This window comes from Poecilia reticulata, chromosome 2 (assembly GCF_904066995.2).
Source record: "Poecilia reticulata chromosome 2, P_reticulata-male-v2, whole genome shotgun sequence".
NCBI lineage: Eukaryota > Metazoa > Chordata > Actinopteri > Cyprinodontiformes > Poeciliidae > Poecilia > Poecilia reticulata.
The window spans coordinates 28,972,462-28,991,499 of record NC_088831.1 but is presented as its reverse complement, the minus strand read 5'-3'; the positions used below and the strand labels follow the sequence as shown (position 1 = coordinate 28,991,499).

The window sequence follows — 19,038 nt, the reverse complement described above, 5'->3', positions numbered from 1 at the left end:
ATAGCTGCGTCTCTTGTACAGCCCATCAATATAAGTGGATTTCTATATCTTCTTAGGCTTTCCCAGTTGTGTCATACATTTTCAATTAGATTTTAGAATGATGGACTGAACAGTACCCTGTGAATGTCTTAAAGTTTAGAATATTGTTTTATAACCCAATACTGCTTTAAATTACTGAACAATACATGACTTTTCTGGCATGTATTTTGATCTTCCTTATGCAGCGTGTTTGCTAATGTTTTTGAACAACCAAAGAGAACTCTAAGACAAACTGGATGTGTTATGCAGGGAACTAGTTCCACTGGAAACATTGTGCCCACAGCTATCCTGGTGCAGGAAGACACTTCGTCACCAGGCCCTCTGATCAACACCAGCAGGAAATGCGGGTGAACTGTCTTGCCCGAGGACACAACAGTTAAAGCTTGCAGTTGTGACATGACAACACCTGAAAGTATTCAAGGCGGTTAAATACTTCTGTAGTATCTTAGCGCTACAGAGTACAGACACTGCCTAAATGTCACCATCTAGCGGTCAAACGTAATTACTACAAAAACCTACAAGAAAAGTAGTGTTTGCTGTCGGTGTAAATTAAGTAAAGAAGGCGAACGATAATTGTTTACTTTTTTTCTTTTTTTAAGAAAACGTGGCATCGAGTATTCTCACAAATAAATATAAATATAAGGTATGGAAGTTGAAAAGGGCTCGAGTTCTTATTGCAGCCCTGGTTGTGTTTCTATTAAGATCACATGATCTGGCGGCTAGCTGCGTTATTAGCACAGTCTCTGGGAGTTGAACAGGAAACGCCGTGAGTTGACGTTATTTGAGCTGTCAAACGAAAGATATCATTATATTCAAAATATTTTTTTTAATTGTTACCATTATTTTAGCAGCTATCTGATTAGAACTGCGAAGCACGTTAGGAGAAATCGTCTCGGTAAGTAAAGCTAGGCTAGCTAGTTTAGTTCTTCATCAACCTTTCCATCTGTTGTGTATTTTCAACTTAGCCTAGCACAGCCTAAGCTTAGCTAGCCTTTAGACCTGGAATATTATGTCTTTCAATTTAGTTGCTACGTTTTACTGGAGGTTAATGTTTTTGTACGTTATGGCGACAAGTTAGGCCTTCATAGATTAACGGTGTACGTTTTTATTGCTATTTCATCTGTAACTTCTGCCCTGAAGCGTATGTTAATCGGGAGAATGACTGCTTGTCATTGTGTTTCATATAGATGGATGTTCGCTATATGGCTGCCATCATCAAAATGAAGCAAATGAGCATGTGATCTAACACTGTGGCTAACAGCATATGATCTGGCCCAGTGGAGGAAGACAACGTCAAACTGGGGTAAGAATAAATGACAATTATCCTATTTTGGGTCAGAGACATAAAGTGAGATATCTTTACATGTAAACCTCAATAAATTCAACATACCCGGAAAGTTAATTTATTTGAGAGATTCAGTTTTGATGATTTTGTAATTTACTGAATACATTCCTGTGTTATCTTTCTATTAGGTAAACAGTTTCACTGTGTTTGATAAGAGTAGTTAGCAGCCATGACGGCAAGGAAGTCCCTGCTTAAAGTCATCTTGCTTGGTGATGGTGGCGTTGGAAAGAGCTCCATAATGAATCGGTACGTCACCAACAAGTTTGATGCTCACCTCTTCCACACTATTGGTGTCGAGTTCCTAAACAAGACCCTCGAGGTGGACGGGAATCAGGTAACCCTACAGATCTGGGACACTGCCGGCCAAGAGCGCTTTCGCAGCCTGAGGACTCCTTTTTATCGTGGCTCCGATTGCTGTCTGCTAACCTTCAGCGTGGATGATAACCAGAGTTTTCTCAACTTGAACAACTGGAAGAAAGAGTTCATCTACTATGCTGATGTCAAGGAGCCTGAGAACTTCCCATTTGTGGTATTGGGCAACAAAGTGGACGTGACAGAGAGGCAGGTGTCTACAGAGGAAGCTCGGATGTGGTGCCAGGAAAATGGTGACTACCCGTACTTTGAGACCAGCGCCAAGGATGCCACAAATGTAGCTGTGGCTTTTGAGGAAGCGGTCCACAGAGCGCTGGCTGCAGATGACAAAGCGGATCACCTCATCCCCACAGACACGGTCAAGCTCCACAGAAAGCCCCGCTCTGCTACTTCTTGCTGTTCATAAAATCCTGAAGCTATCACTAATAATCCTCTAATATGCCTGTCATGTTTTGAGGTTGTAGGCATAATATGCTGTAGTAATAAATGATGCTACTAGCTTTTTTTTTTAAATTATTATTATTGTTATTATTTCTCCAAGGTTCATTGATGCCAACTGTTGAACTTCTGCCCAGAATACACAAGAAACACTAACTCCATTCATGATCCATTACAAATAAACTTAAGGAACGTTTGCTTTGATTTAGCTTTGGCATGTTTTAAAATTCTTTATGCATTAAAATAGTAAATGTTCCAGCTTTCTGCCGTCATAATGACACACACTGCTTAGATGTGAGTGCAAATATTATCGGGCTTCCAAATGTGATTGTGCAACACAATTACAGAATCTAATCGCATCGTATTAAAATCATTTGTATCACCCAATAACTGTTTCTAATGATTATGAATGATCTAAATCCCGTCTTTAGAAAAGCTAACCACGGAGACGTTTGATTACTACCCCTTAAAACTGTGTAATGTATTTGCATCATAAATAAATTAAAGCTGTGTTGGAGAAACTGTCATGAACATGTTTCCTTCTGGGAATAAACTTGAAGAATAACTTGCATGACAAATTTGAGCCGTCAAGTTTCTGCAAATCTTTGTGTTCTGAAACCTAGATGATGTTCAAATTAGATATTTTTCTTTAAAGTTTTTTTTCCGCCCCATTTTAAAAACTAATTCTTAATGCACTCTTGACATGAAAACCTATATTGAAGTTCTTCAGAAAATAATTTAAAATGTGACTGTGGATCAATCTGACTCGTAAGATGTGATCACAATAATCTACACCATTTTTGACAATACACCAATGAACTTTTCTATTACATTGCCAGCTGACTGATGGATAAAGTGTACTGATAAAATACATTCAGGATGTGCTGCAACTTAGCACTACGAAATAATTAAATACTGAAATAATTACATATGTGTTATATAATTTCCATTTTTGACTTAATTTCTTTTTAGAGACATTAAAGGCAAATTTTAAATGTATGTAGTCACTGTTGGACGTTATCAGATAGGTATTTAAAATGAGACTCGGCTTGGTTTGATCAGCCTGTTGGTAGCATGAAGATTAACTGCTTACAAGTTTAATGAGATTAAACTAAAAACTCTTCCTGGGGAGATTAATTTGTTTGTGTTGTTTTGATTTTGCTCTGATAATGCATATAGTAAAAGTTATCCCAGCGTAAAGTAGAAAAAAAATCTCACATTTAAAATAAAATCACTATCATTTTATACAAATTTATTTTAACCATACTTTTTATTTAATGCTACAGAAAAAGAACAGACAAGCATTTTTTGAATTTTATATATACAATTAGAAGAATGCATTCAGATCTTGGTGTGGATTAACTTAGGAGATGTTTCTTTCCAAGAAACTGGACTTTCCTCTCAAATGCCGTCGAGCGAATCGGGGCGTTGATTTCATAGAACGGATTCATTGCAAACTGTAAGATAAAACGTAAATGTAAGACAGTCAGTCTACCAAATTAGGGTTAATAGAGTCACACAGAACACAACTCACCTTAATGTACAAATCATACACATCGTTAAAAAAGTTCTTGATTCCATCTTCTTGTCGAACGTCGTGCAGCATGATGAATCTTATTTGTATGGCATTTAATTAAAGAAAATAAACCAAGGCAAATATGATATAAAAAAGGTAAAAGAAACAATTATGTTGTTTAATATGGTGGTTATCAACATGCCTGGTACCACTTCGATATGTTGTGTCCACTGACTGGAAAAAGATGGACATTTTGCATTTCTGAGTAGAAAATTGTCCAAAACCATTTACCAGCTACACTAAAAACTGTGTTTAAATATTAAACTTAGAAAAAAAAAACGATAATTCACAAAAGGATATGTCCTGCTGTGACGAAGGCTGAGACAAACCACTCGTTGAACTTGTCCACAGTTTTTAGGTACATGCTGTTGGACAGCCACATGTTCTCGTCCACCAAGTCTAGGGCAGCGTGTGCGATGAACTGGTTGAGGTGACGATGGTCGTCCTGTGGTCAATGAAACACGTCTTGTAAATCCATCCATCCATCCATTTTCTTTACACCCTTATCCCCTAGTGGGGTCGAGAGAGGTGCTGGTGCCTATCTCCAGCTAACGTTCCGGGCGAGAGGCGGGGTTCACCCTGGACAGGTCGCCAGTCTGTCGCAGGGCAACAACATCTTGTAAATGAGGATCATAAATACAAAAAGTTCTAATGAATCTTGAAAAGTATGAAAACGTAGCAATCAGCTTTATGAGGGTCTGTTGGAAGGGTTAGCTCAACTGTAAAGCATGCAGAGCTGTATCTATGTTTATAACTTGTAGGAAGAACCTTGTACTGTACAAAAAAGAAAACAATGATTAAGACAAGTTATGACAATTCTATTCTGTTGTGCATCTTCTAGACGCAGAGCTTGTAGGTTACAATGTTTAATAAACTATTAAATAGGATGTTTAATAATGAAAATAAGCAACAAAAATTGTGGAACTTTCTGTTCAGTTTTCTGAAAGCTGCAGCGTTTTGAAATACAAACTGTTAGACACTTGAACAGTTGGTGGCATCCAATGTCTGCTTGATGCAAAGAGAGATTAATGTACAAAAACAACAACAATACGGATTCCATATCACAACCATCACATAAGATGTTTGTTTTAAGTTTCAGGGTTGGAGCAATGTTTTAGTACACCTAAAAGGCAGACCAAAAAATACTAAAAAAAAAAGGAAGAAAAACAGTTGGACTTTGTTTTGCATATTTACTTTCAAACGCATCTCGGGAAGTTATTGCTAATTTTTTTCGGTATTTCACGCCAAGTCAATCTCCGCAGCAGCAGCTGGACAATGGTATATTTCGAATATCTTTTTCTGTTCACTTGGTAACTAATATGTTAATCCCAGAATGTTAACATTTGTCCAACTCGGTTACTGCATGTTTTACAAGTTTTCCATATCAGATTTGTATGTTTTTCAGTTGAATTGTCCAGAACAAACGTCACAGCCAGGTACCGTCATTTTGATACTTAACAAAATTGTCTGAATTTACTATTTATAATATAATTTAGCGAGTCTTATTAAAAATATTTCTGTTTAAGGAAGTCAGCATAATTTTTAAGGGATGAGTGCACTTACTACCTTTGATTCAGGTTTCCCGGTTGGTAAAAACTCCATCTCAAACACAGGATTGTCATGATGACCGACCATAACAAAGTAAAAGCTTCCCGACATTGTATAGTTATCTTCTTAGCAAATCAAGAGATGCCCTGTAGTTAATGAAAAACAAACAAAATCAAATAAATGATCTTTCGAGACATACGAAATGACATGTATACATTTGAACTAAGACAACGCAAGAGATTCTTACTTCGCTATCAAAGTAAACAGGATCCAAATTAAAGTCCAAAGGAAAATTGAAGACGTATATTTTAAAGTAATAACCCAGTTTTTCTTTACCCGTTAAACTCACTTCCTGAAGATGTGAAAGCGTAGTCGCAAAATGATGACGACATTGAAAAAAAAAACGTTAGCTACCCATTTAAATTTATTTTGTCTGTTTTGGAATTTTTTGGAGCATACTATTTTTGAAATTACATTACTAAATTAGGTCTGTGTAAAATTCTTCACGGATAAATGTGATATATCGAGAGCTATTTAAAAAATTTAAAGGATTTATATCAATTGCGTCATAGATGTGCGCCTGCCTGCTGCAGAATTTCCGTTGGCGAATTTAAATGTTTTGAGTTAACATCTTTAAAGGGAGCGGGTCGATTGTTTTGATTTGTACAGCAACTGAAAAACAAATATATTTCTCCTTCGTCTGTTCGGGAATTAGGGTTTCAGGATAGATAAACTAGTCTTCTACAAGCTGAGAAATTGTCGATATTGAGGGATTTTCTTATTCTTTTGTAATCGTTATGTCCTCGTCCAAGGAGGATGCGTTATCCCCAGAAGAGCTGAGGAAAAGACTCTATCAAACATTTAAAAAAAACGGAGTGCTTGACACACTAAAAGTAAGTAACATTAACCTCAGAGAGGCCACATAACATCGTCTTCGTAGTGGTCACTTTATTCACTAATGCGCCTTGTTCCTCTTTGGTTCTGATCCAGGTGCAGCTGCGGAATCAGCTCATCCAGGAGTTGAAGAGTCCACATTCCAAGGGACAAACTCCAGCTCTCAGACCCCCACACGGGACATCCGATACTCTTTTACTTTCAGCTTGCAACACTATAGTAGCCGATCATCTCCGTACTTTAGGGTATGAGTACACACTGTCTGTATTCTGCCCCGAGAGTGGTGTGTGTAAGGACCAGGTGTGTATGACTGGTTCCCTTCTGCAGTTTTAATTGTATGATTCACAACCACCAATGTATTCCATGTGGTTTTTAGTTATTTACAAATAAAACTCTGACATCTTCCTTGCCTTTGCATTCAGCATAAAATCCAATGCAACAAACTGACTTCATAAAAAGAGTTCTTGATATTTTAGGTTGCTATCCTTTCGATCAGATTTACCTTGCAGCAAAATAAGTATTGACACCAGAGGGCTGAGTACAAATGCAAGTTACACTTTGTTATTTTATTTATTTATGTTTTTTAAATGTTGCATCATTTTACAATTATGTGGTACAGTATACTGAATTTTGTTGCTGTAATGACAATTCTGCTCAATTCTGGCAGATTCTCAAGAAAGAAGACCTTCTTCAGATCCTTAAATTTAACCCTTCGTCAGCTTTTTTCACATCTATGGTGATTATTAATGCAATTCAACTCACAGTAAATGTAAGATGTAATCAAATTAATAATGAAGCTGTTTTGTAATATTAACATTATCAATTTTAAACAGCTAAATAAAGAAGACGATGATAAAGGTACGTTCAGTTACTTTGTCTTCCATTCAAACTTCTTCTGCACCCAAGTCTTCTCGTCGGCATAAACGTTGTGTCTTGCAGGGCTCCTGTTCAGTCTTTTAACAAACCTGACACACCATTCAACACACAACCTCCGTAATGATGTCGACACTCAGACAACCAACTTAGCAAGTTATGGAGAGTCCCTCGGTAGGATGAACTTGTATACGGAACTGCCTTTTTCATTGTTTTCAAGTACTTATCATTTAGTGTTGATCACAGTTATTTTCCTTTCTGTTCCCAGTTGAAAAGATGAAAATGATTGATAGACAATACGAGAACTCCAGTTTAGGTGAAGACAAAATGTTTCCACTCCAGTCAAAGCTGGCTGCATATAAAAAAGAGATTGAAGCACAGAAGGAAGCAGAAATGAACACAAAGGTTTACACATATGAACATGCAGAATGACATTTAATCCCCTGGGTTGTTTTTGTTTTTATATCATTTATGCTGTTGCATTGCGTCATTTCTTTCAGCTGAAACATTTCAAAGACGTAGAAATCGCAAAGGTCAGAATGGATGAAAAAGCCAAGTTTAATCAGGAACTTGAAAAGCTGAAGCAAGAACTGGAGAGGACTTATGAAATGAGGGCAAAGGCACTGATGGACCGAGAGAAAAATGCCATCGAGAGGCTGCAAAAACAGCAAGAGGTAAGATACTTATAATAACTTGTTTTTCTCTGCACTTTCTCTTCAAATACCTAAAATGCTTGGCCATGCATTCGTATGGTTGGTTAATATTAAAATTAAATTAAATATTAAATATATTAATATTAATATAAGCTTGGTTAATATTTTTTCACCAGTGATAATGTCGGGCTAAGATAATTGTGAAACAGTATTCTGCATAGACCAGAAACTCCAGTGTTGACAAAAATAGATATTAGAATAATACTCAGTGAGCTAAATGTGCACATTGGGGTTTGTGGGAGGGGAGATAAAAAGGAAATGCCCACAGATTTATCTGAGTAGACAACAAGAATGTCATCAATATAGCAAGATGCCTTTCTCTTGTTAAAAGAGAATGATTGCTGACTTTTGAAACCTTGACTTCTAAGTTATTGACTTTAGATATCAAAACTTTTAATATTCTTAAATATTTCCAAATCTGCAGACTTTGTTTAATTCTTTTGACTATTAGTGTAAACATTCTTTAACAACTGTGTTATTCTTAGATTGAAGAAAAAAATGTCTACATGCAGAGACAGTCACTGCTGAAAGAAATCGAAACGCTGCGCAGCAGGGAAAATGAGTTGAGGATGAGAATGGAGGCTTTTGAAAAGTAAGTAAGATATTTTTAAAGACCTTTTTTTTTTTTTTTTTTTTTTTTTACTAATTCCTTTTTAATCTCTGATTCATTGTTTTATTAAATGTCAATGTCAGGTCCTGTGAAATTTACGCAGAGAAGATGAGAGCTACTGAAGAGTTGTTGAGGAGGAGAGAACTGGGTGTAAGGACAATGGAGGACACATACGACCAGAAACTGAAGAATGAGCTTTCAAGGTTTTTTTTTTTTATTATTATTATTATTTAAAAAAACAAAAAAAAAACAATCTGGCTTTGTTTAGGTCACTTAAAGTCCAACAAAAGAGAGCTCCTAAATTTAAGTTAGTATTTTCTCAAGTTTAGTATTGCTATCAGATGATGTCACTGTTGGGTTGACTTGAGGTAATATTGTTACCTTATATGAACCATCACTCACCTTGAGCTTTATCAGCTAAAATTAAATTATGCTGAAATTGTAATCTAACAACTTACACAGAAATCTATGAAATAAATAATAGTTTTGTGAAATTCTGAAGCGATACTGTAAATGTACCGCTATCTCATCAATTTTTTTTTACAAATCTGGGATAGAAGAAATGTGGCTTTTCTATTATAGTGTCAGGAATCACTGACTTGACTATGTGCTAAACCGATTTTCATTCATCTTTGTCACCGATTGATCTCCTGCTTTCTATAATTCCAGTTACCAGCTTGAGCTGAAGGAGGAATTTCTTAGAAGAACAGAAAAACTCACAGAAAGTGAGAACCGAAACAAAGGCAAGCCTTTCACTTCCTGCAGGAAAAAAAATTACCAGCTTGATGATGAATTAATTTTCACAATGTTCACAATGGGGTTTTTTTTTCCAGTGGAAACGGCTCGAATCCAAAAGGAGTCTGATTTGATTGATGCCAGACTAGAAGAGCACAACAGAGCGTGCACAGAGCTGAAAAGACTTCAGGTGTTAGTTTATTCAACTAATATTTAATTTGAAATATTTTGGTTATTCCTACTACACTTTATTGGAGAAGATTGACTGCCACAGGGTGGTTTATTGAAGTCTTTTCTAAGTTCTGTTTTCATATTCCACTTCATTGTTTGTTTTCCCAGGTTGAGCTAGAAACCGCACAGCAGCAGATATCGCTGCTGACTCAACAGAAGGAGCTATTAAAAGAACGACTGGAGAGCACGAGCGACTATTCCCGCTTGAAACTGGAGAAAACGGAGCTGCTGGGACAGCTGCAGCTGCTGAAGAAACAGCTGGAAGAAGCACAAGGAGAGAACCAGCGGCTCCGTGCAGGTGAAGGGAGACCGCCGCATTTCTAATGAATATGAAACGGCTTCTGTTTCCTTCATATCCATATCAGCTGTTACTCAGATAACATAAACAAGGTGCAAATACACATTCTGTTAAAGTGATGTATGCAGGTTTTTCTTCACCCATTAATCTAGTTTCTCTCTTATACCGAGTGTCTGTGGCTCAGTAGAGGCGTCCCCCAACAGTCAGCTCAGTATGAGCTTCGGTGCGCTGTGAAACGCTCAGTCGGTCTCTCTGCCTCAGCCTGAGTCTAATTGAGTGAGCCTGGTCTTCCAGTGTGGGGCCTCTTTGGCTGACCTGTAGCTTTGCAGACTGTCTGTGAAGGAAAGCCATTAAAATGTAAGCGGAGACAGAAAGCTCTGTTTACCAGCAGCAAACAAAAAACGTTTCTTCTCTCTGAGGGAGACCGAATTCACCCTGTTTAATAAGTGGAAAAAATGTGTTGGTTTACTTCTCTGTCGGTAACACAAACACAGTAGCCTGAGTTCAGTAGAAACTCTGAGTGTGGTAGAAATTGGACATATTTAGTTAAAAAGAAATTCTATAGTGCCTTTTCAAAATACTCGTATATCTTTAATTAACCCTCCCTCCCTTTTTTATTTGTACATTGCAGCTTATAACTTCAAAGTACTTCTTTCGGATACGTGATAAGCCAATTGAAAGTGGGAGCATGATGATTTTTCTCTCCCTCTCTTTCATTCATTTACAAGTAATGATCTGAAATGTGTGGCATGCATTTGAATGAATTATTTACTGTAATTACATATCCTTACTGTGTGACTTCTAAATACAATCCAGTGCAACCAGCTGCCTCGGTAATTGTGCGCTATCTTTGGTAAAATGGTTAACAAATGTAAGGGGCATGAATGCTTTTGCATACATTAACTAAATACGTTTTGTAAACCCCCTTTCTTAGAAATGATCAAACCATCTAAGGAAGAACTGGCCTTGCAGACGGAGCTTCACCGACTGCAGAACGCTCGTACTCTGGACGACGCAGAGTTTGAAAACCAGAAACAGGTTCTGCAAACGCAGCTTCGGAGTGAGGTCAGTCCGGTCCCACCAGATTACTTGGAAGACTGTGGGAAACTATGCGACCTAAATTTTTCCCTATGGTCACATAGGAAAATAATGCTTTTGTGCCTCTGGTACCGTCTTGCAAAACTTTGCAAGATGGTGATTTGTAATTTTTTTGTTTTGTTTTTTTCTCTCTGCAGGTGGAACGATGTGCTCAGCTTAAAGCTCAGCTGACAGAGTGTGAGGAGAGGGCAGAGTGGATGACCAAGCATGTCGAGGAGATCAAAACACAGCTTCACCAAACACAGCAAGGTAGCACGTGGTGCAACTTATAGTTTGTGTTAGCTTGGTCTTTGTGTCATGTCAGGTTTGGTCAGTTATGCATGTTAGACTCTGTGGCAAGTTTCAGCTCTGAATAGACAGATTTGCTTTCTTTTTTTCTGAGTGAAAATATTTGTCAGGTGTCAAATATTTTCCCCATCGTTTAAAAAGTGTCTTGCAAAACTATTCATGCCTCGTTTTGTCATGCTGCAAACTTCATTGTGCTTTATTGGGATTTTATTGGATAAAATACAACAAAGTTTGAACGAAAAAGCAAAGTGGAAGGACACTTTTGAATTCAGCTCCCCTGTGTCTATTTCATCTAGAAGCGCTATTTACTGTAATTACAGCTTGAAGACTGTTGGGGGACGCCTCTACTAAATTTGAACGTCTCTAACTATGTAACCATGAAGTCTTGACAAAACTGCTGGATTTGTACAAAGATTAAATTACACACATCAGAGTAAAGGGGACAAAGTCTCCTCAGATTCGTTTGTTTGTAAGCACGTTAGAAAACCAAATCATTCCACTAAATCCACTTCATAGTTATGTGCTACTTTGAGCTGGTCTGTAAAATACCCCCCAAAAAAATGTTGAAATGGGAAAATGTTCAAAGGCATCTGAAGAGTTTTGTTGGCATTGTAACAAAATGAAACCAAGAAAGAAAGCCGCTGTCTAATGGTAGTAACTCAGTTTTAGATGTAGGTGCTTGTTTTTCTGGTGGTGGTCTTCTGTTTTAGTGTTGAACCCCCCCTCCTCGCCTCTCTGTTTTCTTTTCCTCTTTCATTTCCTTCTGTGCGACTCGATCGATAACGACAGCTCTGGAAAATGAAGTGCTGCGTAACCCGAAGCCCTCTCTCGTCGATCGCTCCGTTCTGGAGTTCAGCGCCGACTCGCTGGTTCCACCCGACATCTACGTGGACAGAGCTGTGCTGAGGTCCAGGGTGAGTCACCATGATGTCTTTGAAGCAGGTGAGCCACTTCGAAGGCACAAGTTCCCTCGGAGCGATTCTCCAGACTCTGACGTGGAGCTCGTGGCAGAAGCCAAAGCTCGCATCCAGAAACTGCAGAGGGAGGCTGAGAGCTTAGAGGAAGCTTACAGAAACTACCAGCAGAGGGCAGTGCACTCCATTGCCTCTCATAGGCCTCTTTCCCCACAGCAAACCTATTTTTCACATTACCCCAGCTCCCCTTTGAGGAAAAAAGACTCTCAGCCTTCACACAACTATTCAACCCACAGACCAAAGACTTTACTCAAACAACTCACTCCTCAAAGTATCCAATCCCCCACACTGGTATCCCACGACACCGGAAACATCATGCCTCCTTCAGAAGTCTACGACCAGCCTCAGGCCCCATTTGTCACTGAACAGAGTCGCCATTCTTTGTCTGAACCTGTATTTGTAAGAGACGGACAAAGTCAGGATGAAAGCTCCGTTTCAGCCAAACAGCCGTCTGGGACGCCACAATCCTCTTCCAGAAGGCGACATCAGAAGCAGAATGCAGAAGGTAGCTTTTTCATTTGTCAAAGAACGCCACACACAACTACTCCAAGTTTATATTGTTCCTCTTTTAGCCTTGTTTCTCAATGTAAGTCCTTGCTCCCCCTCAGAACCAGCGGTGTCAGCGACGGCGCTCTCCCAGCCGCCGCCGTCTGACACACGGCTCTTCTGCGCCTCGGTCGTCACCGTCGCCGCAAACGCAGGTGACTTTTCTCCTGAGCTCAGTCCACCTCACAGCCCCCAGCTCAGGAGCACAGCACGGGACCACTCCAGGTACCATCTGCTGCTGCTAGGACGAGGACCAACATTTCACGCTTTACTTCACGGTCGTGCATTTTAATGATGTCTCGTTTGCCCTTGTTTCTTTCAAGTCCTCCAAAAGCGCAGTCTGTGCTTTCCAGCTTGGAGTCTTCCCCGCATCCGGAGGAGATAAACCTTGAAGATCTGACGGGAGATTTGCAAGGTGTTCTAGAATATTAGCAGTCATGTGGAGGTGCATGTTGTTAAAGCCAGTATTTTGTTTTTATGATGGAGGAAAGAATGGTTTTAGTTCTTTAATCTCCCTACATGCTCCTCATTTAGAAGCGAGCTGAACTTAATTTGCGATGGATTTTTTTTTTCTTTTCACATGTGTTAGCACTTAAAATCTCTGTAGGGTTCTGACTGACAAACATGTGGAAAAGATGTGCCACAGAAGCACGTCGCAGCTCTGAGCACTTAAAATTGGAAACCTCGCACTCCGTCCGAACAGACAGAATCATACACAGACAGTTCTTTGACAAGGAATTTGTGCCACATTTCAGTGCTGGAGGGCTGCACAGTGGCGCAGTTGGTAGAGCTGTTGCCTTGCAGCAAGAAGGTTCTGGGTTCGATTCCCGGCCTGGGGTCTTTCTGCATGGAGTTTGCATGTTCTCCCTGTGTATGCGTGGGTTTTCTCCAGGTACTCCGGTTTCCTCCCACAGTCCAAAAACATGACTGTCAGGTTAATTGGCCTCTCCAAATTGCCCCTAGGTATGAGTGTGTGTGTGCATGGTTGTGTGTCCTGTGTGTCTCTGTGTTGCCCTGCGACAGACTGGCGACCTGTCCAGGGTGACCCCGCCTCTCGCCCGAAACGTTGGCTGGAGATGGGCACCAGCAACCCTCCCGACCCCACTGAGGGAAAAAGGGTGCAAGAAAATGGATGGATGGATGGATGGATTTCAATGCTGAACCACACACATCAAGAGTTATATTGATTTTATGTCACATTTGTGTGTAACTGTGAAGTGGAAGGAGAAGATGCATTGTTTTCAAAATAGTTTGTATTTATAGAAACATGGAGACAAGGAAACCATTGTTGGATAAAAGAAATGGCTTTGAAAAGGAGACGACGTTGACTCGTGTCCCCTTCCCAGATTTTTGTTTGAAAACATCTCAAAACTCATCAATGATTTTCCTTCCATTTCATAATTACGTACTGCTTTCACATAACATCCAATAAGGAAAATTATGGTTTTTATGTGACAGTGGGGGGGACAAGCTACTTATACTCTGACGTTATACAGTTTTGCTGCGTATCTTCAACCTTCCAGTAGAAAATGTTTCCGCTGAAATTTCCAAATGATCTGCTGTCGTGTTATTTGCAGCAGGTGTCATGTACAACTTTGATGGTTCAGACAGTTTTTTTTTTTTTTCCTGTTTTTTAATGGCTATGAATTTGGCCCCCAGCATGTCCTTTCAGCCGCCCCGCACAATGGTGAAGATGAAGGACAGCTGATTATGTATTCTGTGCCGGTTCTCTGGCTCTGTTGCATTATGGTGGAGCATAAAAGATCCCTTTGTGCTGCGTCTCCCTCCAGAGCCCGGCCACATTCCAGAGCTTCTCCTGGACACTGCTGTCCCTCTCTCTGAGGAGGCCCCCGAAGGGCCCGCCACCCCCCAGCCCCAGGACCTCCCAGAAGACCCAGCAGACTTGCACAGCCATCCTGGTGAGTCAACCCGTCCAGTAATGACCCTTGATCTCGGTTGACCCACGACGATATGCATTTTATATTTATGTTGAAGGCCATCATTCTTACTGCTACCAGTCTGCCACGTTTGGCTCATTTTCCGGCATCCTGAATTTATGTCACTCCGCTTTTCTCTAGAAGTTCAAGAGACATCAGGTGACTCTGTCAAAAAGGAAGAAGAAGACGAGGAGCAGAGGTGGGAAATGGAGCGGAAAGAGAAGCGAGAGCGAAGGCAGAGGGAGCTAGAAGATACTATGGAGCGAGAGGAGCAGGAGTTGGAACGTCTGGAGAAGGAGACGGTAACGGTGAATCCAGCGTGGCGATGCTTAAAAGACGTTGATCTGACATCAGCAGTGACCGCTTCTCTGTCTAACCAGCTTTTGGAAGAGGTGGTGCAACTGGGAAAGGAAGGAGAAGAAACGGAAGAAGCAGCAGCTGACATTAAGAAAGGAGAAGACGACGAGCAGATCAGGGAAGAGCCGAAAGCAGAAAATCCACTGGAGAAATACATGAAGATGGTTCTGGAAGCAAGAGAGAAGCAGAATGAGCAGGTCAGTTCAATCTGTGTGTTAAAGTTTTATGTTCAACTTGTACAGTTTACTTAACCTCACGTTTGGCTTTTTTTGTGCATTTCTAGAAGCCTGTAAGAGAGGAAGAAAGACAGATGAGCCCAGAGGACAAGAGTTTATTTGAGGAAAAAGATGAAAGGTAACACAAATAAAGCTGCCGTCTTGATTTGTAGGCGTATTACTATATTGCATATATAATAATTCAAAAGGTATGACGTTACTTCAGAAACCTTTAATACAAGAGCAAGACCACGTGATGTAATCCCAATAATTCATTGCTTTTGTGGTTTCCCATCTCCTGATATGTCAGTAATGTTATTGGCACTGGAATTGCTTCAAGTTCATTTAAAAATATCTTCCTCTGATGAGCTGTGCTTTTTTCTGTCCCTTGAGGGCTTCAGTTATTAACTGGGTTTGTTTTCCTCAGCATTGCAGCATTCTCGCTAAAGGATGAAGACGACGAGTTCTGGTGAGCCGCCTCAAGAGCTGAGTCGAAGTTCTGTAAAGAGTTTCAGCCTCGTCACCTTTTTAACCTACATTTTGATTTTAGTTTTTTTAGACCCATTTGCACTTATTAAAAATGTGAAATATGCAACTTTTTCAAACTGCTCTAATAAAAAAAAAAACACTTTACAACATGCATAACTTTGTTTTCTTTATTTTCATAAAAACAGTCATCAGGCCAGTTGAGCTGTGTTTCCAGTCAGACATGGTGCTCATTGATTAGTTGATTGATTGATTGATGTCCTCCTGGTGATTCATAAACATTTCCTTTTTTTTTTTTTGGTTCATTCAGTATGGAACACAAACAATCAAAGGTCATGTACATTATTGTGATGTACTAGTATGCCTTGCAAAAGAATCCGTACCTCTTCGACCTTTCCACATTTGGCCCTGTTGCAACTACAAATTTTGTCTTTCATTGAGATTTTATGTGACAGACCAACAAAGTAATGGTTTGCTATGAAATGGAAGAAGTGGGTTGATTATTCTCTGCATTATACCAAGACACAAGCCTCCATACATGTTGACAGGACGGGCAAGGAAAGTGGTATTCAGAAACGAGACAGGAAGCCCATGGTACCTGTGGAGGAGCTGCAGAGAGCCACAGCTTAGGTGGAAAAATCTTTTGGCAGGATAATGATTAGCTGTGTACTTTACAAATCTGGCCTTTATGGAAAAGTGGCAAGAAGAAAGTCATTGTCGTTATGTGTTGGTCGTATTCTATATGAATAACGTACAATGAGGTTTGTGGTTTTTACATCACAATATGTGGTAAAGTTCAAGTGGTATAAATTATTTCGCAAGGCGTTGCATGCGACACATTTCTCCTCTTTGCCGCTGTGCAGCTTTCTAGTTACCATGAAAGAAACACTTTAATTTCACAGGATACCGTTGTACACATTGGACAGCATTGGCTTCAACACTTTGGCTATATTTACTTTTTTTAAAAATGTTTAACTGAATTATTATTATTTTTTTTAGGAAATCTTAAGGAGACCCTGGACATTTGTAGAAAACATCTGTACTAACATGCAAAAAGAAAAAAAATCTAAAATAAAAAAACAATAGTCTAAAAATATTGATAACTAGGTTAGCTATGTAAAAGGAAGTAACATTAATTCAGTTAAAAAGGGCAAACACTGCCTACTACTGATGTCAGCATACCTAACTGTACATCACACGTGTCTCTGCAGAAACATACATGGTTTTCATGCAACAGGACGTCAAATAATCCCTGTAACTTCACTAAAAGCAAAAAAAAAGATTACATGAGTAATTATATCAAAAAATTGCACATTTAAAAGAAATGCAATTTAAGAAAATCATCAATACGACGTTTCAGTTTTTAAAATCTTGACACCAAAAAAGTGAATCGTAGCATATTTACATCGCTTAAAACTTAAACTCTGACTGCTTTCAAATGCAGTGTTAATGTGGGACAGTTTTATTTATGTTACAGGAGCTTAAGCAGAAATCGGTAAACGTGTGTTTTGTACTGATGTACAGTACACAACTATTTACTGAGGAAGATCTTAGCATCACATCATTGGAAACAGGTTTTTTCATTAAATTTAACTCAAATGAACCAACGTTTATAGATGTTATATGTATTCAGATTATACTTTGCACCATTTATGTAGTAAGTACAAGAAATAATTCTAATTAACTCCATGAAGCAGATTTAATCAGGTTGAGTGAATGGTTATGTTGCTCCAAATACATCCCATTTCTGATCAAAATTAAATTTTTAATGTCTGAGTTCTAGTGCACACCTGAGGTAGTGTTAATGTAGGCGATTGTTGTTCTGAACATGCTAATGGAACTACAATCCAAACTAATTCACACTTAAATGATTAGCAACCAAGATGGTTACCCAGCAAAATTTGCGTGCATTAATTTTGTGAGCCCCATCTACAGAGCTCGTGTAACTGCCTCCGTTTTATGTTCTTAATGCTACGATTTCAGCAACGCAAGACTGAGTTTGAAAACACTTACTGAAATTGGACATAAGGCCTTCCTCACTGTACAAATCATCAGCATTTTTTTGTTTTTTATTTGAAATCCAACAAGAGAACATGTCATCAAGCTGAAACTTTGCAACAAAGGGTCAAAAGAAGGAGCATAACAGACAGCAAAAAACAAACTGTTATTCGCCGTGTGAGAATAGTGCAACGTCTTAAACATTCACCAGCAGAGACTGGTTGCAGAAAGGGCTAGAAAACATCACAATCAACAGTATGAATGTCAGAACTACACTGCATTTCCCTACAAAACACAGAAAAGGAAAAGATGTAGCACTCCTGAAACACTTCTTGGTGAGTTAGTGCAGAAAGCAGCTCTTATGGATTAGTTTGTTAGGAGCCAGGTTAGTACTGCTCAGAGTTAGCAGGTCATACTAGCGGAGTGTTGGTCCAGAAAGAGGGCCTGTAGTGTTTGGCCATAGTGTTCGTAAGCGTATCTGCATGGATGCATTATTTTTTTTTTTTGTTTGTTTGTCTGTTTTGCTTTGTTTCCTGTAAGCGTGCGACATCCTTATGTGTAGGAATTGAGGCATTCCTTGGAGCGCGAGGTGATGTCCTGCAGCTCCCGTTCCTCCTTCATTTTGATGTCTTGGTAGGCATGCATTTGACTGGCATCCTTAAGGTAGGCCCAGTTTGCTGAGAGAATCATGAGGTAGTGGATCTGCAAGAGAAGGGTGAGGTGGATGGCCGGTGAGCATGTCAGAGATGCAAAGCGAGCTACAGGAAACAAGAGCTATGGTATGTAAACAAAACACACAAGTTACACTTTTAGAGAATAAAACATGGCAAAAGACTTTCTACGATAAATTTGTTACAATTACAGCTACTGTAGATGGTTCTACTTCTGCTACATAGAGCACTACAGAAATTGCACTTTTATGGTAGGAAAAATGAATGCTAGAAAACAAGTGAAGAGTGGTGCAGGCGTTAAAAGCTGTGGGTTAGTGCAAAGCATGAGATCCTGGTTCCTGTAAACCTGACTGAGCTCCGTATGGTCCCCGTTTCATGGTTTACAACACTTTGCATGAGTATTAATATCTCTTGAACTCGATCACATTTTGTTATTACAACTGCATATTCTATGTATTTTATTATGCTTTGTCGAGTATTCGATCACACTAGACTAGCTTGGACTAACATCCCAATGGGTCACTGTTTAGTCATTTGTTCAGAAATGGAAAATGGCACCAATCCAACAACCCTACGAAGACCTAAGCTGACAGGCGAAGCAAGGAGAGAATTAGTCAGAGAAGCAACTTAGCGGGCCATGGTAATATTAGAGAAGCTTCTGAAATACAAACTATACCTTTCTGTTCAACATTATGCATTATCCCATGTTGGTTGGTCAGTCTGCCTCATTAAATCCCAACAATTATGGTAAAGTTTGTCAATGTAATGTAACAAAATTCCCAAAAAGTTCAAGAGA

The 19,038-nt window shown here is 39.3% G+C and overlaps 4 protein-coding genes across 12 annotated transcripts in view; 2 read left to right on the top strand and 2 right to left on the bottom strand.

Moving 5' to 3' along the window:
• Window positions 1–694: 694 nt before the first annotated feature.
• Window positions 695–2,721, top strand: rab9a (RAB9A, member RAS oncogene family). Of its 4 annotated transcripts, none has more exons than XM_008400565.3 (4): window positions 695–805; window positions 891–934; window positions 1,227–1,342; window positions 1,513–2,721. In XM_008400565.3, exon 4 carries the CDS (start codon window positions 1,554–1,556, stop codon window positions 2,160–2,162), a length of 609 nt encoding a protein of 202 aa, XP_008398787.1. In that variant the 5' UTR covers window positions 695–805; window positions 891–934; window positions 1,227–1,342; window positions 1,513–1,553; the 3' UTR covers window positions 2,163–2,721. The 4 variants fall into 4 exon arrangements, with proteins under 4 accessions (XP_008398787.1, XP_008398777.1, XP_008398796.1 ...); XM_008400555.3 differs by having other exon boundaries at window positions 700–805; window positions 888–934; XM_008400574.3 differs by lacking the exon at window positions 891–934 and having other exon boundaries at window positions 700–805.
• Window positions 2,722–3,445: 724 nt separating this feature from the next.
• On the bottom strand, window positions 3,446–5,722 carry trappc2 (trafficking protein particle complex subunit 2). 3 transcript variants are annotated; one of them, XM_081602859.1, is made up of 5 exons: window positions 5,655–5,722; window positions 5,337–5,464; window positions 4,073–4,215; window positions 3,729–3,816; window positions 3,446–3,651 (listed from the first exon to the last, which is right to left on the bottom strand). In XM_081602859.1, exons 2-5 carry the CDS (start codon window positions 5,427–5,429, stop codon window positions 3,553–3,555), a joined length of 423 nt encoding a protein of 140 aa, XP_081458985.1. In that variant the 5' UTR covers window positions 5,430–5,464; window positions 5,655–5,722; the 3' UTR covers window positions 3,446–3,552. The 3 variants fall into 3 exon arrangements, with proteins under 3 accessions (XP_081458985.1, XP_081458984.1, XP_081458986.1); XM_081602858.1 differs by having other exon boundaries at window positions 5,566–5,709; XM_081602860.1 differs by having other exon boundaries at window positions 5,668–5,688.
• ofd1 (OFD1 centriole and centriolar satellite protein) lies at window positions 4,970–15,732 on the top strand. 4 transcript variants are annotated; one of them, XM_008400619.3, is made up of 23 exons: window positions 4,970–5,048; window positions 6,131–6,211; window positions 6,309–6,512; window positions 6,880–6,948; window positions 7,046–7,070; window positions 7,152–7,259; window positions 7,354–7,490; window positions 7,586–7,759; window positions 8,284–8,390; window positions 8,492–8,611; window positions 9,078–9,151; window positions 9,242–9,333; window positions 9,483–9,672; window positions 10,607–10,737; window positions 10,908–11,019; window positions 11,848–12,537; window positions 12,641–12,803; window positions 12,902–12,993; window positions 14,369–14,497; window positions 14,657–14,823; window positions 14,896–15,069; window positions 15,156–15,226; window positions 15,515–15,732. In XM_008400619.3, exons 1-23 carry the CDS (start codon window positions 5,046–5,048, stop codon window positions 15,558–15,560), a joined length of 3,159 nt encoding a protein of 1,052 aa, XP_008398841.1. In that variant the 5' UTR covers window positions 4,970–5,045; the 3' UTR covers window positions 15,561–15,732. The 4 variants fall into 4 exon arrangements, with proteins under 4 accessions (XP_008398841.1, XP_008398822.1, XP_008398816.1 ...); XM_008400600.3 differs by lacking the exon at window positions 4,970–5,048 and having other exon boundaries at window positions 5,839–6,211; window positions 14,660–14,823; XM_008400594.3 differs by lacking the exon at window positions 4,970–5,048 and having other exon boundaries at window positions 5,839–6,211.
• Window positions 15,730–19,038, bottom strand: part of gpm6bb (glycoprotein M6Bb) — a 37,467-nt gene continuing 34,158 nt past the window's right edge. The window contains exon 7 of the mRNA XM_008400648.3: window positions 15,730–18,273. Within this exon, the coding sequence (XP_008398870.2) occupies window positions 18,124–18,273 (150 nt within the window). The 3' untranslated portion in view covers window positions 15,730–18,123. The remainder of the gene's footprint in view (window positions 18,274–19,038) is intronic.